This window comes from Pinus tabuliformis, chromosome 9, assembly GCF_031772625.1.
Source record: "Pinus tabuliformis cultivar Carrire ecotype Pingquan chromosome 9, CPIR1, whole genome shotgun sequence".
Lineage (NCBI taxonomy): Eukaryota > Viridiplantae > Streptophyta > Pinopsida > Pinales > Pinaceae > Pinus > Pinus tabuliformis.
Genome location: NC_142307.1, coordinates 1,729,191,727 through 1,729,217,589, shown reverse-complemented (window position 1 = coordinate 1,729,217,589; position 25,863 = coordinate 1,729,191,727). Strand labels below are relative to the sequence as shown.

General features: G+C 38.3%; 1 protein-coding gene across 3 annotated transcripts in view; it reads right to left on the bottom strand.

Annotated features, from left to right (window-relative positions):
- The window catches only part of LOC149155623 (uncharacterized), a 328,425-nt gene that overhangs the window by 282,686 nt on the left and 19,876 nt on the right, over positions 1-25,863 (bottom strand). For all 3 annotated transcript variants that reach the window (XM_089445820.1, XM_089445821.1, XM_089445822.1), the window contains one exon: positions 3,224-3,344. In XM_089445820.1, the coding sequence (XP_089301946.1) occupies positions 3,224-3,344 (121 nt within the window). The remainder of the gene's footprint in view (positions 1-3,223; positions 3,345-25,863) is intronic.

Here is a 25,863-nt window from a genome sequence, read left to right as displayed (position 1 = left end):
ATCCTTGTATGGTAAGTCCTTCTGCCACTATTGCTCCCTCTGGCACTGAAGCATACTCTTTTGTATGATATGGTCCCTTCATAGAAGGCATACAACTCCTAGAGACCTCCTGTCTCCAAGCATCTAACAAATTCATCACATCCTTTTAGAAGGTTTCTCCTTCCATTTTGCCTGATTGTCTGCTCCCTCAAAACTGGAAGCTTTTTTGGTCATCTAGCACAAACAATCCTGGATGTCCTAACAATCTATACAATCCTCCCTTTCGAACATCAATCACTCGTGTTGAGTCGATACCCAAGCCTAAGAATCTGATCGTCTAGCGGCTTGAGCAAAAAAATTCTCATAGTCCACTCCCTCTTTCTAGGAGAACCCCTTGTCACAAACCTTGCTTGGTCCTTCTCAATGCTACCATCTATAGCATGAATCATTGCATTGGAGTCTCCACAATTCTTCCTTTCTGCAAAAACTCCACTCAGGAGGCCATGGAAGAAAAAATTATAACCAAGCAAAAAATATGAAGACAAGTTAACCTAAAAAATAAACATAACAATAATAATCAAGGAAAAAATATTAAGTACTTATCTCTTGATTAAGGAAGTATTTGTTGAGAGTTGTAGGGAATTATCAACTCCCACTTGATTCCTTGCCTCCTTGCAGAAATCAATGAAGTCCATCTGTAATCTAATCAAGCATGGATTCGTTCTGGCTTCTTCTTAGGTGGATGTTCATCCACAACATGAATTGTTGATGCATGTTGCTTTCCTTTCCTTTTTCTTGCATGAACTGTAAGGGTTGGGGTTTCTTCATCCTGCAAATTCGTCAAGATATCTAGCAACATCGAAGGCTCAACAACAAGATAGCATTAACACCAAGTCATTCCACATGCTATCAAAGAGATAAACCTAGTATGCATCACTCAAACTTGCATCCAACATTCCAAGACTTGCTCTAGGGTTTCTTCCCACAAGCTGTAAGACTTTCTCATCCAAGACTTCAATACAAGTTGTAACCTCCAAGCCTTCTCTAGGTTTTACAAACCCTAAGTATTCCAACTCTTGTTCCACACAAGCATAAAGACTCCAAGATGAATACATCAATATTAAAAGAAAAAAATTTGATGAATACATCAATATTAAAAGAAAAAAATTTAATACAAGTGTTATGAAAGGCTCTCTTCTCATTTTATATAGAAGTAGGTGAGGAAGGTTGTCTCCTCAACTCCCTCTAGTTCTGGAGTAACTTCTAAAGATTTGAAACATTGTCTTCCATTCTGAGACTTGGCACCAACTGCCAAGAAATCAAAATCTACTCAAGTTGTTGAACACTTGACTTCAATGGTTTCTCTTTCAACAAAGCTCTCATAGCATGTTGAATTTTCTCGGGAGATGCACAGTGGAATACAATTTTCTGCTAGATAATTACTCCTTAATGATTTCCACAGAGTATTTTTATGCCACTAATATAATTGAGCAATTACACTTTGGAAAATATCAACAGTGAATGCAACAGAAACAGTAAAGATCAGAGAAAGACAGCTATGCACAATAGAGACAACACATATACCCCGGGAAACCCAACTTCAGGAGAAACCCCAACAACTTTTCTTTAGGAGAAATTATTCTTCGGCAAGTTTTACAAATCCACGATATGTCTAGAAATTTGTACTAGTATCCAAGGGGAACATACCCATAAACCTGGTCAAAAAATCATCAACGAGATACTACTGGTATAAACCAGTCAAATTGGCCTAGTCAAATTTAAATTTTGGTCAACTGTGACCAATCTACGCACTAAGGCAGGTCTGCAGCCTGTGGCCAATTTGCAACCTACTGCCAATCTGCGTCCTGGTCAACTCTAATTAACCCTCCAGCAAACCTCCTTGGTTCCTACAACAGACCCCCTAGGTTCCCATACTCAACCTCCTTTGGTGCTAGTTGCGGTTTTCTAAGAGAAGAGTTGATGAAGAGAGAAAGAAGACTTGATGATGATGAAAAATGAGACATCACAATTTCTTTTTATATAAGTCGAATGGGGTGAAATACCCCAAGGGACACATCCCTTCACCTTGTTGGGCCAACTTGATGTCCCCCCCCCAAAAAAAATTACTTTATTTTTCTTCAAGACAAACTTAGGCATCCGATAATACCTCTGAATGCTATAAAAATCAGCAACTGAATGAATTAATCATGTTGTATAAGCTTGTATTATAGTGCCTGAATATGTTAATTAATAATAGCGCAATGGCGAAAGGCATCAAGATGAATAATTCAGAGATATGGTATTAAAGCAATAAATTTGGAGTGAAAATTGGTGGCTTCAAGAGCACCCCATATCCTCAACAAAGAACAAAGGGTATATTGGGTATGCTACATTTCATCTCAAGAAGTAAGGGTTTTGGGTGGTAATTGGTCTCACGGAGGTCAATACAAACCCTAGGAGTGGGAATTGAGAGGTAGCATGAGGTTGCACCATTGCACTAATCTAGAATCTTAAGTATCATTAATCTATCTGTATCATTTGTTGCCAACATCTGAGTGGAGAACCAGGAAGTATGATGTGAACTTCTTGATTGCCCTGAATAAGACAAGACATGTACATACCAAGATATTGCTACTTTCCCTAACCCTAGTAACTTGACAATTTCTGAATCCAACAGGTTTCTTTGCAGTGAAATATTTATTACATAAAACTATTAAATAAAAGCATGGCTGAGATTTTAGAAACTACGTGCATAAGAATTGAGTTTGGAACTACTAAAAGGAGAACAACTCCTGAGCAACAAGTCTAAAAAGATCCATAAAGAAATTCAAGGTGTGTATTCAAAATGTAAATTCTTGACTTCCAAGGTGATATGGGCTCTAGTAACATTAGGAATAAATCTACCAAATGAGGTGAAGTGGAAGCAACTACAACGTCAATCCTCTCCTAAGGATGAAATACATTAATAAATGATTCCATTAATTTCCTAAGGATGGTTGATATGAATAGATAATTATACTAATAGCATTCATCATTCAAACTTCAGTTCCATGTGAAATGCAATACCCTAAAAGAAACAATGAAGTGATATAATGAATACAGATAAAGTCAGTTCGGTGCACCAGGAGACATATCAATTTTGTAAACTAAGCAATGCATATTTTCCTAAATGGGAAACGTTGTGTCTACTTCATCTATAAATAAAAATAACAAATCAATCGTAGGTTAAAAAAAAAAAAATTACCATCAGGGATATGCTTCATTCTATCATTGGGTCTACTCTCCACTCGTGGTGTTTTGAAAGTTTGCTTTGATCCATCATCCGGGTGTTCTCTTTTCATCCTTCGTCGCCTCTCTTCACGTTCCTGTAAAAATAAAATATTGTTAGCAAATGTAGAAACTTTTGCAGAGGAGGAGAAAATGAAAAAAAAATTATATTTGCTTGAAAACACATGAAGGATAACTCTACAATTGCTACACCTGCTTGAACATGAAGAAAATGCTACACTAAAGTAATAAACTTACAATGCATCAAATAACTTCCATAGATTGCCATTTTTCTATTCCCTACTTCACCAAGAGGAAAAATTCTTCATATCTTTCTTACCATAATCCTAAATTAGCCATCAGCCTATGGTCTAGTGGCAACTTGGACCAATTGCTGCCCTCCAAGGTAAAAAAAGGGTTGGTTTTTCATGTGTGTGTGTGTAAGGTACATTTTCTAGATTAAAAATTTTAGTCCCAATGCAATTTAGGGTACCCTGTAGAAGTCCATGAAGTGCCCTCTTTAAAGACCAATTGGATATATAAAAGCAAGTCAAGTTATAAAAGAAGGGTGTCACTTTAAATTTGCAAAGAATGCCATCACTTGTTGGTAACTGAAATGGGATTTTTTCATGGAAATAAAGAAATGGATAAAGTTCTTTAAAGCTATATTAATAACTAAAAAAGTTATTAACAGTGAAAAAATTATCTTGGTATTAAACAATGAAAAACTGATAATCACATTAGTATTGAGTTGGCCAATCAACCACACATTTTGAAGCCAAACCAAAAACTTCGCGAAAAATTGTTAGAAATAAGGAATCTATAAATAATGACTAACAATTATATTTTTAAATCCAAATTTAAAATTATGTATAGGTGGGATAAAGTCAATATAATTTTGGAATCAACGTGGTTGGAAGAAATTAGTATTATTTCCTTGAACATGATGAAGAAATGTTTGCATCTTTGAATAATAAAAAGAATATGCCATTGCATGACCTTACTTACAATAATGTCGAGCCCTAAATGCAAGGTACTCATTAAAAATGATTTGCTAGATGTCATCATTTGAAGTAATCGAGAATTGCTAGAAAAGAAACAAGATTGCAAGGAAAAGCTAGAGAATTTTGACAAAGTTTTGTCAAGAAAAGACAAGAAAATTCTGTCTAAAAAGTCAAAAAGATTAAAATGATGGAAAAAATGTTTTCATATGTCGATATACAGAATTACAAAAGAAACATGTATAGAGTCAATTAAAATTATATTGTTTCACTACTAACAAAATTTTATCAATTAAAAGGTTAACATAAGCATGTGATTGAGACGTCAATTCATAACTAAAGATTAATAAGCATCGTTATATAACTGCGATCAAGAAAGCAGTTCATAAGGGGAACCTTACTGTCAGCCCAATCACAAGAGTCATGGCACTAATTATTACTCAAATTACCAACATCAACATCCTTCTCAACAAAGAGAACACTTTCTTTATGTTCCTAAGTATCAAAATTCCAGTAAGAATCTTTCCAAAAGCTTGCTTGGAATCATAATCGACAAAATTCCATCCAAGAATCTTCTAACAAATGTCTTCAAAAAAATCAACCAAGGATGGATTTATGCCTCTAAAATGCATCAATTTTGTTTGGATCTTTGACAATCTTTTCACTTCATTTCATCATGTGCTTCAAGAACAAAGCTTTCATAGACAAGAAATTATGTAGTGTGCCTAATTATATTAATTAGTCCCTTAAATACTATATATGCAAGGGTTCAATCCATCCACTTGTGATCTAATGGAAACAGGCTTGTAACAATGACCTAGGTTCAAATCCTAGTGGGCATACTCCTCCCCTACATGGGACTTGTTGGATGTGCCTATTGATCATATTGAATATCATAGATGTAGCCTTCAAGCGGATTATTCTACAGCACTTGTAAGGTACCAACAAGCCCAATTCTTCACTCAGGTTGTATCAAGGTGGGTCAAGCTTATCTCTAGGATTACCTTTCATGAAAAAAATATATATATAAGCCAATCTTCTTCACTTGATATCAGTCATCATTTGAATTATTTTTGTCCATTTGAACATTATGGCTTGTCCCTTTCTCATGAGTGGCATCTTGGGACTACCAACATGTAGATGGCCCTTATACAAATTTAGGTCATACATTTACAACAATCAAAGAAGCAACTATACACCCAATTAATCAGGGCTTTGCAATAGCAACTTCATAAGAATGAGATTTCATTACAATTAGTAAAATGATTAGAACTTTCAAAAATATTCTAACTCAATTGTTCACGTGTCTTTATTCTAGGACATAATAGACCAAAACACAAAAATACAAGTTGGTGACAAAATTGGGGCCAACATGCATCTTCTCCAATCCTCACGATAAGCTCGCCCAAGTAATAAGTTAACTATTTGTTTTCTCAAGAAAAGTTTCTAATTTATTTAGTGGTGTCGATGTTGTCGAAATTGGTCCTATTGTTGATGCTATATGTAATGGCGAAGAAACCATTGCAATGTCAACATCAATTTTCAACTTCTCTCATTTCTAGCCATATTGGCGTAGGAAAAACAATAGCACGGTTACAATGTCGTTGTCATTGGCCTCAGATGTATGAAAATCTATCCAAATATGTGAAAGGAAGTGTGATATGTGCCACTAGAAAACCAAGTAACAGAAAATTCGTTTTGTATACACCACTTCATGTTCCTTCTTGTCCATGGGAAAGTGTGTCCCTGTATTTTATAGCCTATGTCCAAGAAAGTCCATGATTATCTATATGTTGTGGAGAGATTTGGAAAAATGTATGTACAAGAGAAGGGATTACACATTTGTTCTAATAAGATGTTTGGGTTCATTTTGGTTTGCCCACATCCATTGTATTTGATCAAGACTCTCACTTTCTCAAGAAATTTGGGTCAACTTTGTGGGCATTAATGTAGACTAGGCTTTAGAATAGAACTACTTTTCATCCATAAACCGATAGACAAATGGAAGTGGTCAACAAGACAATGATATATTGACTCCAAGAATATTGTAACAAGCATCTTAAGCTTTGAGATGAACAGTTGGATTATGCACAACATGCCTATAATAGTGACATACACTCTTCTATACAAAAGTCTCCTTTTGAGACATGTTTTCGATATTTGCCTAAAGTCCCTCTAAACCTCACTCTTCGGCAAGATTCAATGGTGGTTGGAAAGCCAAAAAGTTCATCGAGAAGATCTAATTAGGTCATTAAGCCATAGGAAAACAATTGGAAAAAGAGCAATCCAATTATAAGGCTAAGCATGACAAACATTGGGTTGATCATCACTTCCAAGTTGGTGATCAAGTTTTACTATAGATTGGCAAATAACACCTTAATGGTGAACGTAAAAAGCAAAATCCAATCAAGTACAATCCATTCAAAATCTTGGAAAAGATTGGTGACAAAGCTTTTCGATTGGAGTTACCTCCATATATACAAATGTATTCGATGCTTATTTTAAAATCTTGAATCCATATGAGACTCCTATGATCATGAATCAAGGGGAGAATATCCAAGTTCCTTTTGTTGAAAACTTTTCGCCTAAATATCTCAATGAGTTGTGAGAAGATATTATTCTTGACAAGAAGGTGAGGACTTCACGAAGAGAAGTGGCCTATCTTCATGTCAGTCTAAAAGGAATGCATCCAAGGAAAGCACAATGAATGGAAACAGGAAAAGTGAGGGAGATGAACCCTCACTTATTATATGAAGAAACTAGACATTTTGGTGGTCTATAACCGACTCACTTCTACACAAGCATTAAAGGATATTTGTGACACACAGGGCATTTAGAGTCATCAAGGAGAAGACATTATATGGCCATCATCTACACACACTCATATGCTACGTGATATAATTAGGAACCATCTCTTTGTTGGTTGGGATCATTGTTTCACCAAGTGAATGTGCTCATTGATGTTTTCAAGGAAAAGGGAGTGCCCCGCACCAAATCTAGTGATTGCAATTGCATATTTGCACCACAAAGACATAGAATTGAAATTGTGGAAGGCTTTTGCGCAAAAATTGCATAAGGGAAAAACCACCAATCTCTCCTCTTGATTGGTTGAAGATCTATCTCAAATCCAAATTCAAGTCATACAAAAGAATTTGGGGAGCAAGCCTATTTCGTGAGAGGATAGAAAATCTTGTGTCCATTTTAATTGTGAGTAGAATCCATTGATATCTTCCTAGAGGGCATAAAAGATATTTTTGCAAATTTAAGACCAATAATTGATGTAAAAAGTTGCAATTTTATACTTGCATCCCTTTTAATGGATCAAATCATCAATTGAAGAGGACACAAAGATGTAGCCCATGGTGATGAACTCGATTATCAACTTGCTAAGTTCTACTTTTATTTCAATGTCGGTTTCATTATTTCATTATTTAAATGCTATGGTTATTAATTAATTAAGCCAATTTTCTTTATGCAATTGTGAAAAGAGCTTGCTGAACATATCTAAACTAGTAGAACAAAGCATTTAGCACTAATTTCACATCAAGTTTGGTATCAAAGCAATTGATCAAGGATTAACTCATGATGATTTGGATTTGCACGAGTGTTGGTGTTAAATATCAACCGAGTCTAAGCTAAAGAGGGGTGAAGATTCACTTTAACAATACACTCTTGAGATTGGTTTAAGACATGCATTCCAAAGGCAAGCAATCGTATCTCCAATGGAAGAAAACCCATCTGAATATGAAGTGATGTTTCAACAAGAATTTTTGGAGCTGAAACCCATGGTGGAGAAATGATATAAGGAGCAAAAGAAGAACAAAGGCTCAAGTCAAGAGTAAAGGAGAAGAGAGTGGTAGTGATTGATGCAACCATGGCCAACGAAGTTGTTAATAACCCTCACGATCTTGTAGAGGAGAGGCTCGTGCGACTGGAAACACAACTCGAAGATGTAATCCTTAATATGAGCCTCCTCATGGCAGCCCTAACCAATAAGCTCAGGTTATTCCAAGAATATGGAGGTTTTAATGTGAAGATCAGATCAGAGGGGAAATCAACAAATTAGGAAGAACTAGAGAAGGCATCTAAGAAAGAACCTGCAAAAAATCAAACCAGTTTGAGTGTCGTGAACCATTCATAGTCCCTATTCAAAATGGAAGGGAAGGTCGACATCAAGTCATATCAAGGTGATATTGACACTCGAAGCTAAATCACTAGTTGCAACAATTAGAAGTTTATTTTTAGAATTCATCGTATAGAGGAAGAATGGAAGATTTCATTTGCTCAGTTAAAATTAGAGGGCCATGCTTTGACTTGGTGGGAAATCCACATGGAGACCTTGAGGATGGAGGGACATCCTCCAATGACTAAGTGGGAGGATTTCAAAACCCTCATAAAGTCACAGTTTTACCCTGTCAAGTATGTAGAGGACCAGTGCATCTAGTGGCATGACTTTATGCAGAGATAAGGGAAGAGTGTATAGGAGTACACCACAGAATTTACAAAGATGGCCATAATGTTGGGTAGCTCCCCAAAGAACCTAGACATACATAGCCATCTACAAAAGCAAGTGATGCCATTTGTAGAAGCAAGTGATATTGTTCAAGCCAAGATTAGTGACAAGGCATGTGTACAGGCACAATACTTGGAGAAAATAGGCTAGAAGATAGGGCAATCAAGTGGTTCAAAGAAAAAAGAGCACTAGGAAGCTTCCAAAGAGGGGAATAAGAAGTGGAAAAAGGGAAAGGACAAAAGGGCAACAGCGACAACGCACTAGTGCAAAGATCCCAGCACCCACTGCAACCACTATAACATTGATGATCATATAAAGGAGAAGTGTTGGAAGTTGCATCTAGAGCTCAACCCAAAGAACAAAAAGAATAATATTAAGAAGAAAAATCTCATGGGCATAGATTCGAGTGATTAGGTTGAAAGCAACACAAACGTGGATGAGAAGATTTTTTGTACAACAATGCAAAAGGGGGTGAATCTAAGTAGCCTTCAACAAGAAGAAGAAAACAAAGACTCCTCGATATAAAAATACAGGTCAAGAAGACAAAGATTGATGCTATGTTCAACTCAATATCACAAGCACACCTCATTGTAGCAGAGTTGGTCGACAAATTGGGATTGGAAGTTTGTGAACATCAAAGCCCATATCCTTTAGGATGTGTAAAGAAGGATGCAAAATAAAGGTAACCAAACAATGCAAAATCATATTGGCTAACAATGTTGATTTTATTCGCGAAGTAGAACTAGATGTAGTTCCCTTTGATGTATGTGGAGTGATGTTTGGAAGTCCCTATATGTACGTGCAAGATGCAATCTTCATGCAGAGAGCCAACAAACACTGCCTCCTCAAGGATGGAAAATCCTTCACCATCAATGCGCACAAGGGGCAATCCAAAATTTCACTAGTAAGTGCCAACCAAGCTAGAAAACTAATCAGTTCTAGCATTAATTATGCTTTATTGATTTTAAGAGAAAATCAGTTTGTAGAAGTCAATGAGGCAAAATCATCCTAAGAGGGGTGTACTAAGGAACAAAAATAACTATAAGAGTTTCTACATGCATAAAGGGGTGTTCCAAGAGCCTAAAGGGCTACCATCTAAGAGGGAGGTGGAGCACAAGATCCAACTATTCTCGAGCTTCTAGTCGCCAAACATTGCACTATACAAACAGTGTATTATAAAAGCAAGTGAGGTGAAGATGTAGATGCCACAACTACTAGAACAGGGTGTCATTTGATTAAGTACCTCAACATGTAGGTAGCCCATCATCATTATTCCAAAGAAGGATGGGACTTGGAGGACTTGTATTGATTACAGGGCATTAAACAAAATTACACTCAAGAACAAGTACCCCCCACCCAGGATAGATGATCGATTGCAACAAGCCAAATACTTCACCAAGCTGGACTTAAAGTCTAGATATCACTAGGTCCGAATCATAGAAGAAGATACTTGGAAGACCACCTTCAAAAACAAGCAAGCTTTACATGAGTGGGAGAGAATGTTGAAAAAGCAAAAATATTGCCATCAATGACAAAGGGGGAGATTGTTGGTCAAAGTTGTCATTGATGTCAATATGACATTGTTGAAGATGGAAACCCTAGCATTATTAATGATGTCAAAACCTAAAGAAACCCTAAAAGCAATTTCTTAGAATAAATTATTGAAACCCTAATTTGTTACCTAAACCCTAATCGTTGAAACCCTTTATATAAAACCCTAAGCCTAATTATTAAAATGCCCTAAAAACCTAATTTTTAAGAAACCCTAACCCTTATTTATAATCCTTAGAAACCCTAAGTCTTAAATATATACCCTAATAAAATAGTAAAAACTTTAACTCCTATTATCTTCTTTCTTTTCCTAAACCTTAACTCTTATATTTCATAATAACTATTTATTTGACATAAAAATAATAATAATAATCTCTAACACTCAGATCTCTCTATATATAAAACCTAATACATCTTTGCCATGTGAGCTCAGTCATTAATTGAAGAAGAGAAGAAAAAATATAGTTCACTGCTCATGAACTGAAGCAAGATCGTATTTCAGATATCATTCTTGCGGATCTAGAGAAACATTTTTCTGTTTCAACCTGCGACCACCGTTCCAAAAACGTGCTAATTCTTGGGGACTTGTAGAGAGGACAAAGATAAAAGAGGAGGTTCTTCATCTCGTGAACGCAAAAGAGGAGATTTGTTGATCTGAGGTTTTTGTGGCTCTAAAGAAAATTTTGAAGCCTAGTTTGAAGAAGCCCTTATGAGGTTCATTGTGTGAAGTCGAGTTGATCAAAGGAATAGTTTCCATGTGTTTTCATTATTCTGTGAGCGGTTTTGCTTCCACAACAAGTCTGTCTAGCGAGTTGATCTAATTTGGCATGACAATACGACTGGATCTTATTTGGCATTATTAGATTAAGAACAATTGTATACACATGAACAATAGGCAAATCAATCATACCTATTTTTTTCAACCTCTTTGTTAATCTAATTGCATGCTCGAATGCTTTTGTGAAGACAGTGTAAGTCGCAAAGGAAAAAAACTATCTTGTATTATGTCCAGATTGAAGATAATATATGGGTGAGTTTGCAGGCTTGATCGATTGAGGTGCAATCCGAGTCTATAATATAGCTTGAGGCAGATTTTGTACTAGCATAGATACTAGTGCATGGTTACAGAACAGTGAGGCTGACATTATGTGCACACACATCTTGAAGAAGCAATAATAGGCATCTTGAAGTACTATTGAAGGGTGTCTTGGAAGCATTTTGGAACAATGTCTAACTTGAAGTATTCTTTCAAGGCATTTGAAGTATTCATTGTGCAGAAATAAAGTGTTGCAGAGACTTGAGCTAATCTTTTGGACAGACATCTCTAACAAAACTAATAAAGCAAGTTCAAAAATCTTGTAAGAGTAGTGTGTAGAGCTATTGAAGGTTCTCTTGAAGTAGTTTGTTGAAGACTTGGAGAACCTAATCTTGGAGTCATTCTTGGAGATTTGGATACATGATTGAAGCCCTCATGGAGTAACCTTAGGAAGGATTTCTTAGGCAGATATGAAGAGCCTTGGAGACATCTTCTGGAGCTAATAAAGTTGTCATTGATAAGCTAAGTGTTTTGAAGATTAATTGAGGGCATTGTTGAAGGAAAACTTGAAGATATTGTCAGGGCTTGTTGCAGAAGGCAAGGAAGCGTTGGAGAACCATTGAACTTATCTAGAAGATTGAAGCATGGGGTTGGAGGCCTAGAGGATAGGAGTCCTCAAGAAGATCGGGTCGGACCCTGTGGAAAGGGTTGGAGCCTCATAAAACAAGGTTGGAGCCTTATGGAAGATAGGGTTGGAGCCTCGTGAAGTCCAAGTTGGAGCTTGGCGAAGTACGGGTTAGAGCCTGGTGGAATGGAGATTGGTGTCTTCATCTATGGTTGGAGCCTGGTGGATTGGAGATCGGTGTCTTCATCTAAGGTTGGAGCCATAAGAGGATTGGAGTCCTCATTGTTTCTGATTAATAAAATTATTTATTCTATATTGTTCATTTTGCATTCTGTTTATAAGTGATCTAAGCTGGTAAAGTAACAATTGTAAAAGAAATATTGATTCACCCCCCTTCTCAGTATTTCCAACATGGAAAGTGGCCTATGTGATGGGGATTTGCACTCATAGACCCATAGTATTGCACCCTTTGGAAAAGTGTAAGTACAAGGGTTAGTGATTCATTCGTATGGCTCAGCAAGATAGCATCTTGTGGAGGAGAAAGTCGAGTAGGCCTCAAACCTTTAAAGGTTGAGAGGGCCTATGGTAGGTGGCTCAACAAGAGAGAATCTTGTGGAGAAGGTTGGGTCCTCATACCCCTATAGGGCTGAGAGGGCCTGTGGAAGGTCATCAGTAAGAAAGCGTCTTGTGGAGGAGAAGGCCAAGTAGGCCTCAAATCTTTGAGGGTCGAGAGGGCCGAGTAGGACGAGTTGGGTCGAAAGGGCCTGTGGAGGGCCAAGAGGGTCCAAAAAGCAAGAGGCTCTAGTTGACTGAAGAAGATTGAGGAGAAATCATTTGGAGAGATGTCTGGATAAATTCAAGGGGCGCCAAGCAAGAAGAGAAGTGTGAAAATTCTATCATTGCAACAACTGATTTACTTTACGTACTTATTTTCCAATAAGTTATTTATGAAATTCCTTCAATAAACATTAAAATAAATTCTGCTGCAGATATCACACCATAATACAGAAACAAACACATGCACAAGAATCAACACATCGACACAGATATTTTGGACAACAGTCCTCGGAAAAACCCAATGTGGGAAAACTAGTGCAGCAAGGGAGGATTTTATTATTCAGCGATTCTTCAGTAGAATAGGGTGCCAATTCTTCTAGTCACTGCACATTCTGCTGCTGCCTCTCCAACCTCTGCGCTGGTCTTTTAGTGCTGCTCCCGACTCTTTGTTCTGTACTTGCTACCTATTGCTGCTCTCCAGACCACTAGTTCGAATTCCTCAGCTAACCCTGCTCCAGAAATTGAATTGACTAGTCGCCCTCAATGTGTCCTCCAACTAACCTTCAAGCCCATTCTAATACTTTTCTCGTTGTTCCATCAATCTCTAATCAACGGCTACGATTAGATTTGGCTTGATCCATGACTTTTGGACCCTTCTAACCCAGTTTTATATTAATACCCATTAATATTTTATGTTCCCTAAGTTTAGACTTAGCAACTCCATTAAAAATATTAATTATTTTAATATCTTTCAAACCGGTTAGAATCTGCCCAAACCATTTCTGGGTCTTAGAGATCTCATGTGCTTTAGCCTCTCCAATTTTCATGGCTAGAGCACATTTGATGCTACCCCAAATCAACAAGAAGGACTGAGCTAAGAGTCCAATTTGTCATGGCAGTCGAGTTATTTCCTTGGGACAATTTGATAGGTGCGCAAAGGTAATAAATTGTCAAAGAGGTTGTTAGCAAGGAGAGAGGGCCGACAGCACTCCAAAGAGAGGTCGATTTTGTCTTGGGGCCAATTCTAATTCAACATTTGAGCTTCCGAGCAACGATAATCTACAAGGGAGCAAGTTAGAAGTTCCCCTTCAACTAACATTTCTCTAAGTAATCTCAAGTGGAAAAACATGGGCTTTTATGTTAAGTTCTCTTGTAAGAGGGCCACTTTCCCTGGTATGGGAGCCCTAGATTCTTGTTGAAGAACTAATAAGAATTGTGTTTTGGGGCTGAAATTTTATGTTTATTGTGTATAATCTAATTGTTGGTTTTATAAGTTCCATTGTGCCTAGTTTGTTTCTAGTTGAGGCATGTCAATGAGTTTTAGTTAATTAGTTGGGCTAAAGTTAATTTGAGACTGTTACCAAATAGTGTGTGTGTGTGTGCACTAAGTCTAGTGCCCAAAATTCTAACACCTTTTTTATAAATTCATTTGTTAATGTCTATTTGGATGATATATTGAAATAAAATGCTACTTGGGAGGAGCACATTTCACATTTGATGCAAGTGCTAGAGACATTAAAGAAGCACTAGTTGTTGGCAAATCTCAAGAAGTGTGAATTTGCACAGCAATCTTTGGTGTTTTTGTGGTATCCAATAAGTGGAGAGCTAAAGATAGATCCTGCGAAGATGGAGGCCATCATAAAGTGGTCAGTGCCTACTAATGGCTCTGTGGTCAGGAGTTTCGTTGGGGCAGCATAGTACTTAAGGAAATTCATAGCGCCTCATTTTCAACAGTAGCAACACCACTCCATGGGGCAACAACGAGTGGCAAGTGTTTCCAATGGGGATGGATCATTACAGGGCCTTTTAAGAGTTAAAGAAGAAGATTAGTGAAGCATAGGTTCTAGCATTACCAAATTTGCAACAACCCTTCAAAGTTTAGACAAATGTGAGTGGGTATGTTATGGGAGTGGTCATGATGTAGGGAGGAAGGCCAATATGCTACCATTCTAAAGTATTCCAAGGGGCAATTCTCAATAACCCTACCTATGACAAGGAGCTCTATACCCTGGTGCAAGCTATGAAGAAGTAGAGACACTATCTAATGGGAAATGAGACAGTAATCCACACAGATCACCAACCACAACAATACTTGCAGGCCCAAAGTAAGTTACAGCAAACCAAGCATTACAAGTGCATGGAGTTTCTCCAGGTTGTGTTACTCTATAGGCTAGATAAGTTGTGTTCCTACAAGTGAGAGGCTACAACTATTTAGTGGGGCTCACACCTCCAAAGTTGCAAGGCACTTTGGTGTAGGGAATACAGTGGCCAACCTACAAGGGTATGTGTATTGGCCCACAATACAAAAAGAGGTAGCTAGGATCATAAGAGAATGCATGCTTTGTTGTACAAGCTAGCCCAGTAACAGGAAACAGGGTTAATCTCATCCCTTGTCTGTATCCACTTCTCCTTAGAAAAGCATCTCCACGGACTTTGTGGTAAGTTTACCAACAACCAAGAAGGGACATGCCTATCTATTCATGTTAGTTGACTATTTTAGCAAAAAGTGTGTTCTAATGCCCTGTAAAAGGACCATGAGTGGACAAGAAGAAACAAAATTGTTCTTTAGACAAATCTGGGTGCACTTTTGAACTTTCGGACTTTGGCGCAGCTTTTTAGGGGATACAATCGGTTGAAATTTGGCAACTCAGGGAGAAATTCCCTCCATTGGGAAGCCTTCCTCATCCAAAGAAGCCCCTACTAACCCTTGGAAGAATTTAATTTGGTCAAGGAAAAATATTATATTTGATGTGAAACCCACACGTGCACAAAAGCACAAGTCAGCGTAAGAGACAAATTGGGTCTCCTCCACCACATATAAATAGACCTCATGTCACATCACTTTGGAGCATCATCACACATCACATCATCTTCTCTTTCCTGATCTGATTGGTTTGTACAAGTCCGAAATTGCAGGGTCTAAGTTCACATGCGCGAAGGAGAGAGTGCATTATGTTGACCAGCATTGACTCTTACTTTGGGATGATTTGACTTGTGTTGACCTTGGTGAATTTGACTTTGTTGACCTATTTTTGGGCCTAGTTTGGGAGGCCGAATTCGAGGACTATTTGACCAAAATTTTCTAGGCATTTTGACCCACTTAATTGCAGGTCAACGATGACTTGATCAATTTCTATGAGAGTTTTGTTGACTGTTTTGACTTGGTTCGACCGATCTTGGAAGGCCGAAGTTGTTGTTGTTTTGACCGAACTATTTGGAGGATTGTTGACCATTGACCATTGACTAATTAGGGTTGTTGGTGCTACTATTGAATTTGACCAGAATTGCAAATTCTGACTTGTTGACCAGAGTTGACATTTTGGGCTCATCTTTGATTGGATATTGGATTGGTGCTTGGATAGTCAAGGCTTTTACCTTTGACTCTGTTGACGAATCTGAACATTGTATCTTTCTGCTAAACATTTGATGACAATCTAATAGAAGAAGAATTTGGAAAGGGTTTTCCCCTTTGTGGGGTTTTCCCCCTTGTGGGGTTTTTCCCTGGTCTTTGACCAAATACTATGTCTCTATTGTTCTTGGTTGTCTTCTATTATGCATTGGTTTATTGTTATACCTACAATTGCTTATTGTTGTTGGAAGATTGGATAAATTGATTATTAATTGAAGAAGAATTGGAATAAGTGATTGTGTTAAGCATAGAACACTAAAAATTAACCTAGCATGAGAATCGAGGTGATGACAAGCACAAGGACACAAGAGACAAGCAATCACCTTTTAAGAGATTTGAAGAAGCTTATTTGACTTGGTCAAGATGTCTACCTCATACTTCAAGGAGGGAGAGACATTGAATGACTCATCAAATTTTGTTGCTTGGAAAGCCAGGTTGGAAGTGACCTTGGATGGAAATGATGCCATGGAATATGTCTAAGGAAAGGTACCTGAGCCTCCGGAAAATGCTTATGTTGCTATCAAGGCTAAGTACAAGAAAGGTGAGATCAAAGCAAAGAAAATTATTATTGATTCTTTAAGAGAACATTTGCTTACTTATATTTCTAAGTTGAAGAAGTCCAAGGAAATCGATGATAAGTTGGTTGGGATGTGTGAGGTCAACAATTTGAGCCATATTCTTTCCTTGAAAAATCAACTCAAGTACATCAAAATGAACAATCGGGAGATTGTGCATTCATACTTCATGAGGATATCCCAACTCAAGGATCAACTTCTGACTGTCAAAGAACCTATGTCTGATAGAGAATTGGTGCTCGTTGCACTTGGAGGCCTTCCTCTTATTTGGGAAACATTTATCACTACCATAAGCAACAATGACAAGTTCCTAACATTTGATGAGCTCGTTGGCAAGTGCACTCAAGAAGAGACCAGGATGATATCTAGAGGGAGGATTCAAAAGCATGAAGAAGGAGAGCCCTCAACATTTGTTGCACAAGACAAGAAGAGTAAAGGAAGAAGAGCACCATCTAATCCTAGGAAGCTTACTCTAGATCCAACAATTCCAATAGAAGATTGAGTAAAATTGAATGTTAAAATTGTCACAAGCATGTTCACTATGCCCAAGACTGTTTGGAAAATATAAGAGCTCCAAGGTCCAATTACAACAATAATCGAGGCTTCAACAACAACAGGTTCAATGATAGAAGAAGAAGAGATGTTCTTGATGATCATGAAGAAGACCATCGTCCTCAAAAGAGATCAAGGAACTCAAGGTATGGAAATAATGAAGTTGTTATTCAATCTGAATATTTTCTTATTTTTGCTCTTTCTAGTTCCTCTCCTCTAGATTCGTTTAATGGTTGGTTGATAGTGGGGCCTCTAGACACTTCACTGGTTATCGTGAAGTCCTTTCAAACTTGGTTGAGAGGGAGACAAATTTGAAAATCGTTCTTGGGGACAATTCTACTAATCGTGTAAAGGGTTTTGGCTTTGTTTCTTTTCATTTGGATTATGGTGAAATGATGCATCTATATGATGTTATGTACATTCCAAGATTGAAGAAGAACCTTGTATCTATATCTACCTTGGAAGACAAAGGGATGAGAGTTGCCTTCATAAGAGGAAAGGTTCTCACTTAGCCCATGGAATCTCGCCTGAGGGATGCATTCACCTTGGGATTAAGCATTGAATGACTTTATAGAGGCAATGTAAGACCAATGCAAGCATTGGTTCATGATAGCAATCATCAATGTGAACTATGGCATAGGAGGATTGCTCATCTTCATTATGAAGCCCTGCCTAAAATAAGAAGGATGGTTTCTGGAATGCCTAAGGTTCAAGCTAATCATGATGGAGTCTGTTCGAGATGTGCAAGTGGAAAGAAGTCAAAGGGACCATTCCCTTCTAGCGAGAGCAGGACTAGCAGTATTCTTCATCTCATATATTTTGATTTATGTGGACCTATGTCAATGAAATCTCTTGGGGGTCTATTTATACTATATAATCCTTATGGATGACTTCTCATAGAAGACATGGATATTCTTCTTAAAGCACAAGGACGAGGCATTTGATATGTTCAAGGACTTCAAGGCACTAATAGAAAATCAAACAGGGAAGAGAATCAAGGTCTTTAGGTCTGATAATGGTGGAGAATTCATTTCAAATGAGTTCATTGACTTTTGCAAGAAAGCAAGAATCAAGAAGGAGACCAATGTCCCCAAGCAAAATGGAGTGACTGAATGAAAGAATAGGGACATCATGGAAGTTGCCCAAGCTATGCTGCATGATGAAAAGTTGTCGAAGTCTTTGTGGGGTGACATTGCCAACACTATTGTCTATGTGCAAAACAGGATCCCTCATCAAGCCTTGGGTAAAAAGGCCCTTGAAGAAGTCTTCACGGGTGTGAAGCGCGATGTTGGACACTTGAGGATCTTTGGCTACCCCGTATACTTCCATGTGCTAAAGGGCAAGAGGAACAAACTAGAAACCTCTAGGAAGAAAGGTATGTTTGTTGGATATTGTGAAATTCTAAAGCTTTTACACTCTGTGTCTAGTCAAAGGAATATTGAGTTTAGCAGGGATGTCACATTCGATGAAAATGTTGCCCTAGGGAAAGCAAGAGACAGTCCTCCTCCTACCAATGTTGAGAACAAAGATGATGATCTTCTGGAAGGCGCTTTTGTGCTTGAACCTGAACCTAATGTTGATGATGACCCTAGGGAGCCCATGGACCCCTTCGAACTTCCTCCATGTGATCCTCTTGCTTCCGGATACCTTACGGGATGTTGAAAAACGTGTTGTTGCCAGAGGAACCTTTAGATAAAGTAAGAAGCCATGTCGATATCAAGGTTATGTTGCCTATGAACACCATCATCTAGGCTGAGCCTCCCACCTTTGAAGAAGCAGTGAAAGAGCACGTCTGAAAAGATGCTATGGCCAAAGAAAATGAATCTATAATGAAGAATGATGTGTGGGAAGTAGTTTTGAGGCCCAAAGGGAAGTCTGTTGTGACTTCTAAATGGTTGTACAAGATCAAGCATGGAGTAGATGGAAGTATCGAGAAATATAAGGCGAGATTCATGGCTAGAGGTTTCTCCCAGAAAGAGGGAGAAGATTATGATGACATTTTTGCATTGGTTACCCTCTAAACTACCATTAGATCTACTGTTGCTCTAGCTACTAATCAAGGATTGACTCTTCACCAAATGGATGTGAAGACCGCATTTCTACATGGCATACTCCAAGAAGGACTATATGTTAAACAACCAAAGGAATTTGAAGTACAGGACCAAAAGACTCATGTGTGCAGGCTGAAGAAGGCACTTTATGGATTGAAGAAAGCCCCCAATGCTTGGTATGCTCTTAGTGATACCTAACTGATGAAGCTTGGATTCACAAGAAGCAATGCCAACCCGAACCCTTACTAGAAATTTGTCAAAAGTATGCCCCTAATTTTGGTTTTATATGTTGATGACTTGTTCTTGACAAATGGAGAAACTTTGATTCTCAAATGCAAGAGGGAGTTGGTCGTTGAATTTGAGATGAAAGACCTTGGATTGATGCACTATTTCCTAGGTTTGGAGTGTGGCAGAGGCCTGATGAGATTTTTTTCTCTCAAGGGAAATATGTTGTGAAATTACTAGAAAGATTTGGAATGGTAGAATGCAAGTCCATGGCCACACCAATGGACATGAACTTTAAGAAGCTATGTGGAGAAGTTGTTGGACCGGATCTAGCGAATCCCTCTGAGTATCGACAATTGATTGGGGCTCTGATGTTCCTAGTGAACACCCGACCAGACATATGCTTTGCAGTTAACACTTTGAGTAAATTCATGACCGAGCCTCTACATGCACAATGGGTCACTACCAGTGTTTTAAAATTTGGCCAGACCGCAACAGAATCAGTCTAGTCAACCAAGCCGAACCCCTGCCTGGATCAGCTCGATACAAAAACTAGTTCATTGGTCAGTCTATTACCGAATCAATCGAGTCGTTGACCAACTCAGCCAGTTTGGTAACAGACCAGTCGGCTCAGCGGAGTCCGACTTAAACCGGTTGAGCCAGTCAAACCCGATCAACAGTGCGTTTTGGAGGGAGGGAATGCAAACCCCAAACTCACTTAATTTTTGGTTTTAGGTTTTCTGTTTACCCATCCAACCTCTCCCAAGCCTATAAAAGCTACCCAACCCCCTCACATTTCTTCATAGCTATCTCATTGCATTTGTGTGAGAATTTGTGAGGAGTTTGTGAAGAGTTGTGGAGATGGTTTTTGGAGCAAAAGTGAGGAGTCTTGGGCAATCATTGGAGCAATAGTGAGGAGCTTCTTGGGCAGCATGGAGCAACATTGAGGAGGCTAAAGCCTAGAGGTATTTTATTTTTCACTTCTAAAAACTGCCTTCGCTTGTGTTTTTTTTTTTTTTGCAAATCTGGAAATTGAAAAGAGTAATTTTTGTAAAAGAAATGAACATTGAAGAGTTGTTTTTTTTTCTTTTCATTTTCAGATTTGTTTCCTTTCATTTCCAAGTCCAAATATCAGAAAATGGCTCCTAGAATGAAAGATGTTGCTTGGGCATATGTTGAGATGATTGATAATCAAATGCATTGCAAATTTTGTCACAGAAAAATTGAGGGAGGTAGAGGGGGCATTCATACACTGAAACAACATTTGGCTGATATTAGAGGCAATGTCACATGGTTCAAGTTCAAGTTCGGGTTCGATAATGATCAGGTTCGATTTTAGTTCGAATTTTTTGATGAGGTTCGCCATTAGGTTCGTATATATATCTATATATATATATATATATATGGGATAAAATAGTAAAAAATCAGCACCAGTAAACATCAAAAATGTTATCATAGACATGGAAACTGCAAGGATAAATTACAAGCTTGATTTGTGACATGAAGTTATGAGTTTTGATCTATGGACTTGGTCAATGGTTATGAGGTTTGCCAAACCTCAAAAAAAATTAAGGTTCGCCAAAATTCGAACCTCAAGGTTAAAGTTCGACGAACCCTATGGCATAGATTAAAGGCCAAATTGCTCCATGTGCAACACTAACAGAACAAATTGGGGATATTAGGAAGGGGTTGATAGAAAAATTTGAGAAGTCAAGGAAGAAAAATCTAGGCAAAAAGAAATAGAGGCTGAAATTGGGAGGAAGAGGAATATAAAACACATGATGGCTGCCAACCCCAATTTTGATTATGAGGGCTCTTCATCTGTACCTTACACTGATGCATCCAACCCCTTTCACTATGTTCCTCCCTATTTGGACTCTATTCAAGAAAAGGGTTAAGGGTAAAATGAAAAGAAGGGTGATATCAAAAGTTATTTCACACCCTCCTCTCCCTTTGATAGTGCACATGGTCCTCAAGCTAATAGAGGTCAAATGCAACCCACTTTGGATGACCATTGGAAGAAAGAATTGAGAGAAATTGCTTGTAATTACATAGCTAGATGGTGATATTACGCTGATATCCCCTTTAATGCTTCTCGTTCACCATATTATGAACCTATGTTTGATGCCATATTTGTTGTTGGAAAGGGCTTCAAAGGCCCTACTATGCATGAGTTAAGGGGATCTCTTTTACAAAAAGAGGTTTGGTCCATTGATGAATATTTGAAAGATTTCAAAAGCTCATGGGCAAAAACAGGATGTACCATCATGTCAAATGGATGGATTGATCAAAGGAACCGTACCATCATAAACTTTCTTATCTTTTGCCTACAAGGAACCATGTTTCTAAAATCAATTGATGCATCTGATAGGGTGAAAGATGCACACTTGTTGTTTCATCTTTTGGATGAGGTTGTTGAAGAGGTAGGGGTGGCTAATGTTGTTCAAATCATCATAGATAATGCCTCTAACTATGTTCTTGCTGGTAAAAAACACAACCATCTTTTGGACCCCATGTGTTGCACATTGCATAAACCTCATGCTTGAGGATATTGGTAAAATAGATTAGATCAAGAACACTATAGAGCATGCCAAAAGCATAACAAAATATATCTACAATCACTCATGGGTTTTGAACCTGATGAGAAAACACACAGGGAGCAGGGATATTATTAGGCCTGTCATCACTAGATTTGCAACTCATTTTTTGACATTGCAATCTAGGCTTTCCAAACAAAGAAATTTGCAAAGGGTGTTTTCCAGTGATGAATGGAATGAATGTCAATAGTCTCGCAAACAAGATGGAAAAGATTTGAGAAAGAAAGTTAATGAAGAAATATTTTGGAAAAAGGTAGCCGAGATTGTGAAGGTTGTTGAGCCACTGGTTAAGGTGTTGCGGTTGGTGGATGGGGAAAGATTGGCTATGGGCTTCATTTATGAGGATATGGATCAAGCAAAGGAGCAAATAAAGGCAACATACAAGGATAGAGTGGCTAAGTATGGGCCCATTCGAAAAATCATTGATCAAAGATGGAACAATCAACTCCATCGCCCTATACATGCAGTTGGGTATTTTATGAACCCAAGGCAGAAGCTTTGATTGGGGAGGTTAGAGTTGGATTGATTAACTACATTGATCGCATGGTCCCTAAGGAGTGTAACCAATTGGAGATACACCAAAAGGTCACTTGCTTCAACAGAGCCATAGGTACCTTTGGTAAGAACCTAGCAAGGATTGCAAGGGAAGCAGATGAGCCAGATAAACAAACAAATTGAATTTTCAAATTCTTATTTTGTTAAATTGTTTATAATTTGAAAGTTGGATATAATTTGTTGGGCTAACTCATTACACAACTATGTTTTTTACAACACAATGGTGGTAGGCATTTGGTAGCCATTATCCTCAATTGCAGAACTTTGCAATCTGTATTTTGAGTCAAACTTGCAGTGCTACTGGGTGTGAGCGCAATTGGTCTGTCTTTGAGAGGATTCACACGAAGAAGAGAAATCGTTTGGAACAAAAACAGTTAAATGATCTAGTCTGTGTCCAATACAACCTCCAGCTAAGACACAACCAATTGCTGAAAAAAAAGCCCTGATACAGATCCCATTGAGTTGGAAGATATTGATCCAACATCAGATTGAGTAGTGGAGAGTCATCCAGCACAGTTTGATTCTGATAGGGATATTGGTATTGATTTGGATTTACAGATGGGGGCAGTAGTTGAACATCATGTTCAGTTAAATGCAGATCCACTAGTACTAGGCCCAACCCTAAGTCCTCCAATTGCAAGCATTTCCTCTACTTAGCCACGACGCAAACGCATAGCTCGTCTATCTCAGCATGCAGCTGTTGCGCCTGTTAGTGCTACTACTTCTATAGTTGCAGTTGGAGATGGTGATGAGGAGGAGCCATGGGTTTCCATGTCTGACTCTGATTCAGAGTCTAAGCCAGATGATGTTGGCTTCTCTAGCAATAGCCAGCAGTGACTAGTGACTAGTGATGTTTTACTTTTGTTGTAGATGGCCAGAGGTCATTTAGAGCCTCCTTGGTTATGTGTTTTTGCTCTGATGTCTATATCATGTATGTATTGGACAGTGCACTGGGTGCCATTTTGATATAATGGATATATTGATGAACCTACTTTGATCATATGTTGTCTTCTCTCTATATTCTAATGCTTTGTGTTTGGAAACATGAAAGAAAATCTTTAAAATTATGTCTTTTCATAAAAAAAATATTTAATGTATTTTTACAACGACCGAGTCATTGAAATCAAATCGGTCGAGTCAATACTGAGTCGGAGTCAACCCTCGGTCGGTTCCGAACCTGAGTCAGAGTTTTAAAACATTGGTCACTTATAAGCATGTGTTGAGATATTTACATGGGACGATTAATCTCGGTCTGACATTTATTGTCGTAGATGTGAGACTTCATGGTTACACTGATGTTGACTGAGCCAGAAATGTCATAGACGAGAAGAGCACATCAAGGTGTTGTTTTAGCCTTGGATTTGCAATGATATCTTGGATGAGTAGGAAACAGAAGTTCGTTGCCCTTAGCATGGCTAAGGCAAAGTATATTGTTGCTAGCATGGCTAGCTACAAGGCAATATGGTTGAGGAAGCTCATTGGAGAGTTATTTGAGCAGGTTCTGGATACGACAGTTATATATTGCGACAACAAGAATGGGATCTGACTGGCAGAGAATCCTGTGTTCCACGACAAGTCCAAGCACATTGAGATCAAGTACCACTACATACGAGATATGGTGCAGAGAGGAGTCGTAAGACTCCATCACATTTCGACTGATGAGTACATAGTTGATATTCTTACCAAGGCTTTGCCAAAAGGAAAGTTCTTGGCCTTTAAAGAGCAACTTGGACTGATGGATGTGACCCTCCCAAGTAAGGGTCACTGTTGATCAAGGACACTGAGCTATGCTCTTCCCCACTATTTGAGCTCACAGGGAGAGGAATTGAGTCGCAGAGTCCCTGGGGCTGAGGGAACTCTGGACAATAGAATAAACTGTGATCCTTGCCTTCTATGGTAAGTAGTTTCCTACCTGTTGTCGCTGTAGGGTGTGTGTTTGATCATTGTCACTTGTGACAAGTGGGTATCTACCCCTACCATCAAGTCTGGGACTTGACAAAGTATACCCCAGTATGCATCCTACCCACAAGTTGGGTCTGTTGGGATTGCCACCCATCTAGCCAATGGGTGAGGAGACTTGAGATAGACTATGATCCATACCATTTATGGTGAGTGGTATCCTGCTCAAGTGATGGGATGCAAGTGTTCTACCACTGACTCTTGAGGGTCAAGATGGGAAGATCAGCGAACAATAGGATAGACTGTGATCCTCACTTCATGGTAATAAATATCCTCCCTATTGTCCTTGGGTATAGAGTGGTAGTTGAAGCTCCCCTATGATGATTCTTCTTTATATTCCAGAGTGTTCAGCAGTTGAGCAGAGATGAGCAGTGACGAGATATGATATGATACAGCGATGACGATGACATGACATTTGAGATGAGATTCATGATAAGTTAGTAATTCCTCCCTAGCTGAGAGGGAGTGTTGAAATTTGGCAACTCAAGGAGAAATTCTCTCCATTGGGAAGCCTTCCTCATCTAGAGAAGCCCCTCTAGCACTTGGAAGAATTTAATTTAGTCAAGGAAAAATATTATTTTTTATGTGAAACCCACATGTGCACAAAAGTACAGATCGACCTAAAGGACAAATTGGGTCTCCTCCACCACATATAAATAGACCTCATGTCACATCACTTTGGAGCATCATCACGCATCACATCATCTTCTCTCTCTTGATCTAATTAGTTCGTACAAGTTTGAAATTGCAAGGTATGAATTCACATGTGCGAAGGAGAGAGACTACATTCTATTGACTAGCGTTGACTTCTGCTTTGGGATGATTTTACTCGCAATGACCTTGGAGAATTTGACTTCGTTCGACCTATATTTGGACCTGTTTTGGGAGGCCGAGTTCATGGACAATTTCATTGAAAAAATTTTGGCACTTTGACCCACTTTGACTACAAGTCTACACGTAGGGTTTTCGTAGGTCAACAAATTGACTTTGACCAAATTTTGTGAGTGTTTTGTTGACTATTTTGACTTGGTTTGACAAATCTTGGAAGAACAAATTTGCTGTTGGTTTGGCCAAAGTATTTGGAGGACTATTGATCGTTGACTGATTAGGGTTGTTGTTGACTTTTACTAGAATTGCATATTTGACTTGTTGACCAAAGTTTACTTTTGGGCTCATCTTTGATTGGATATT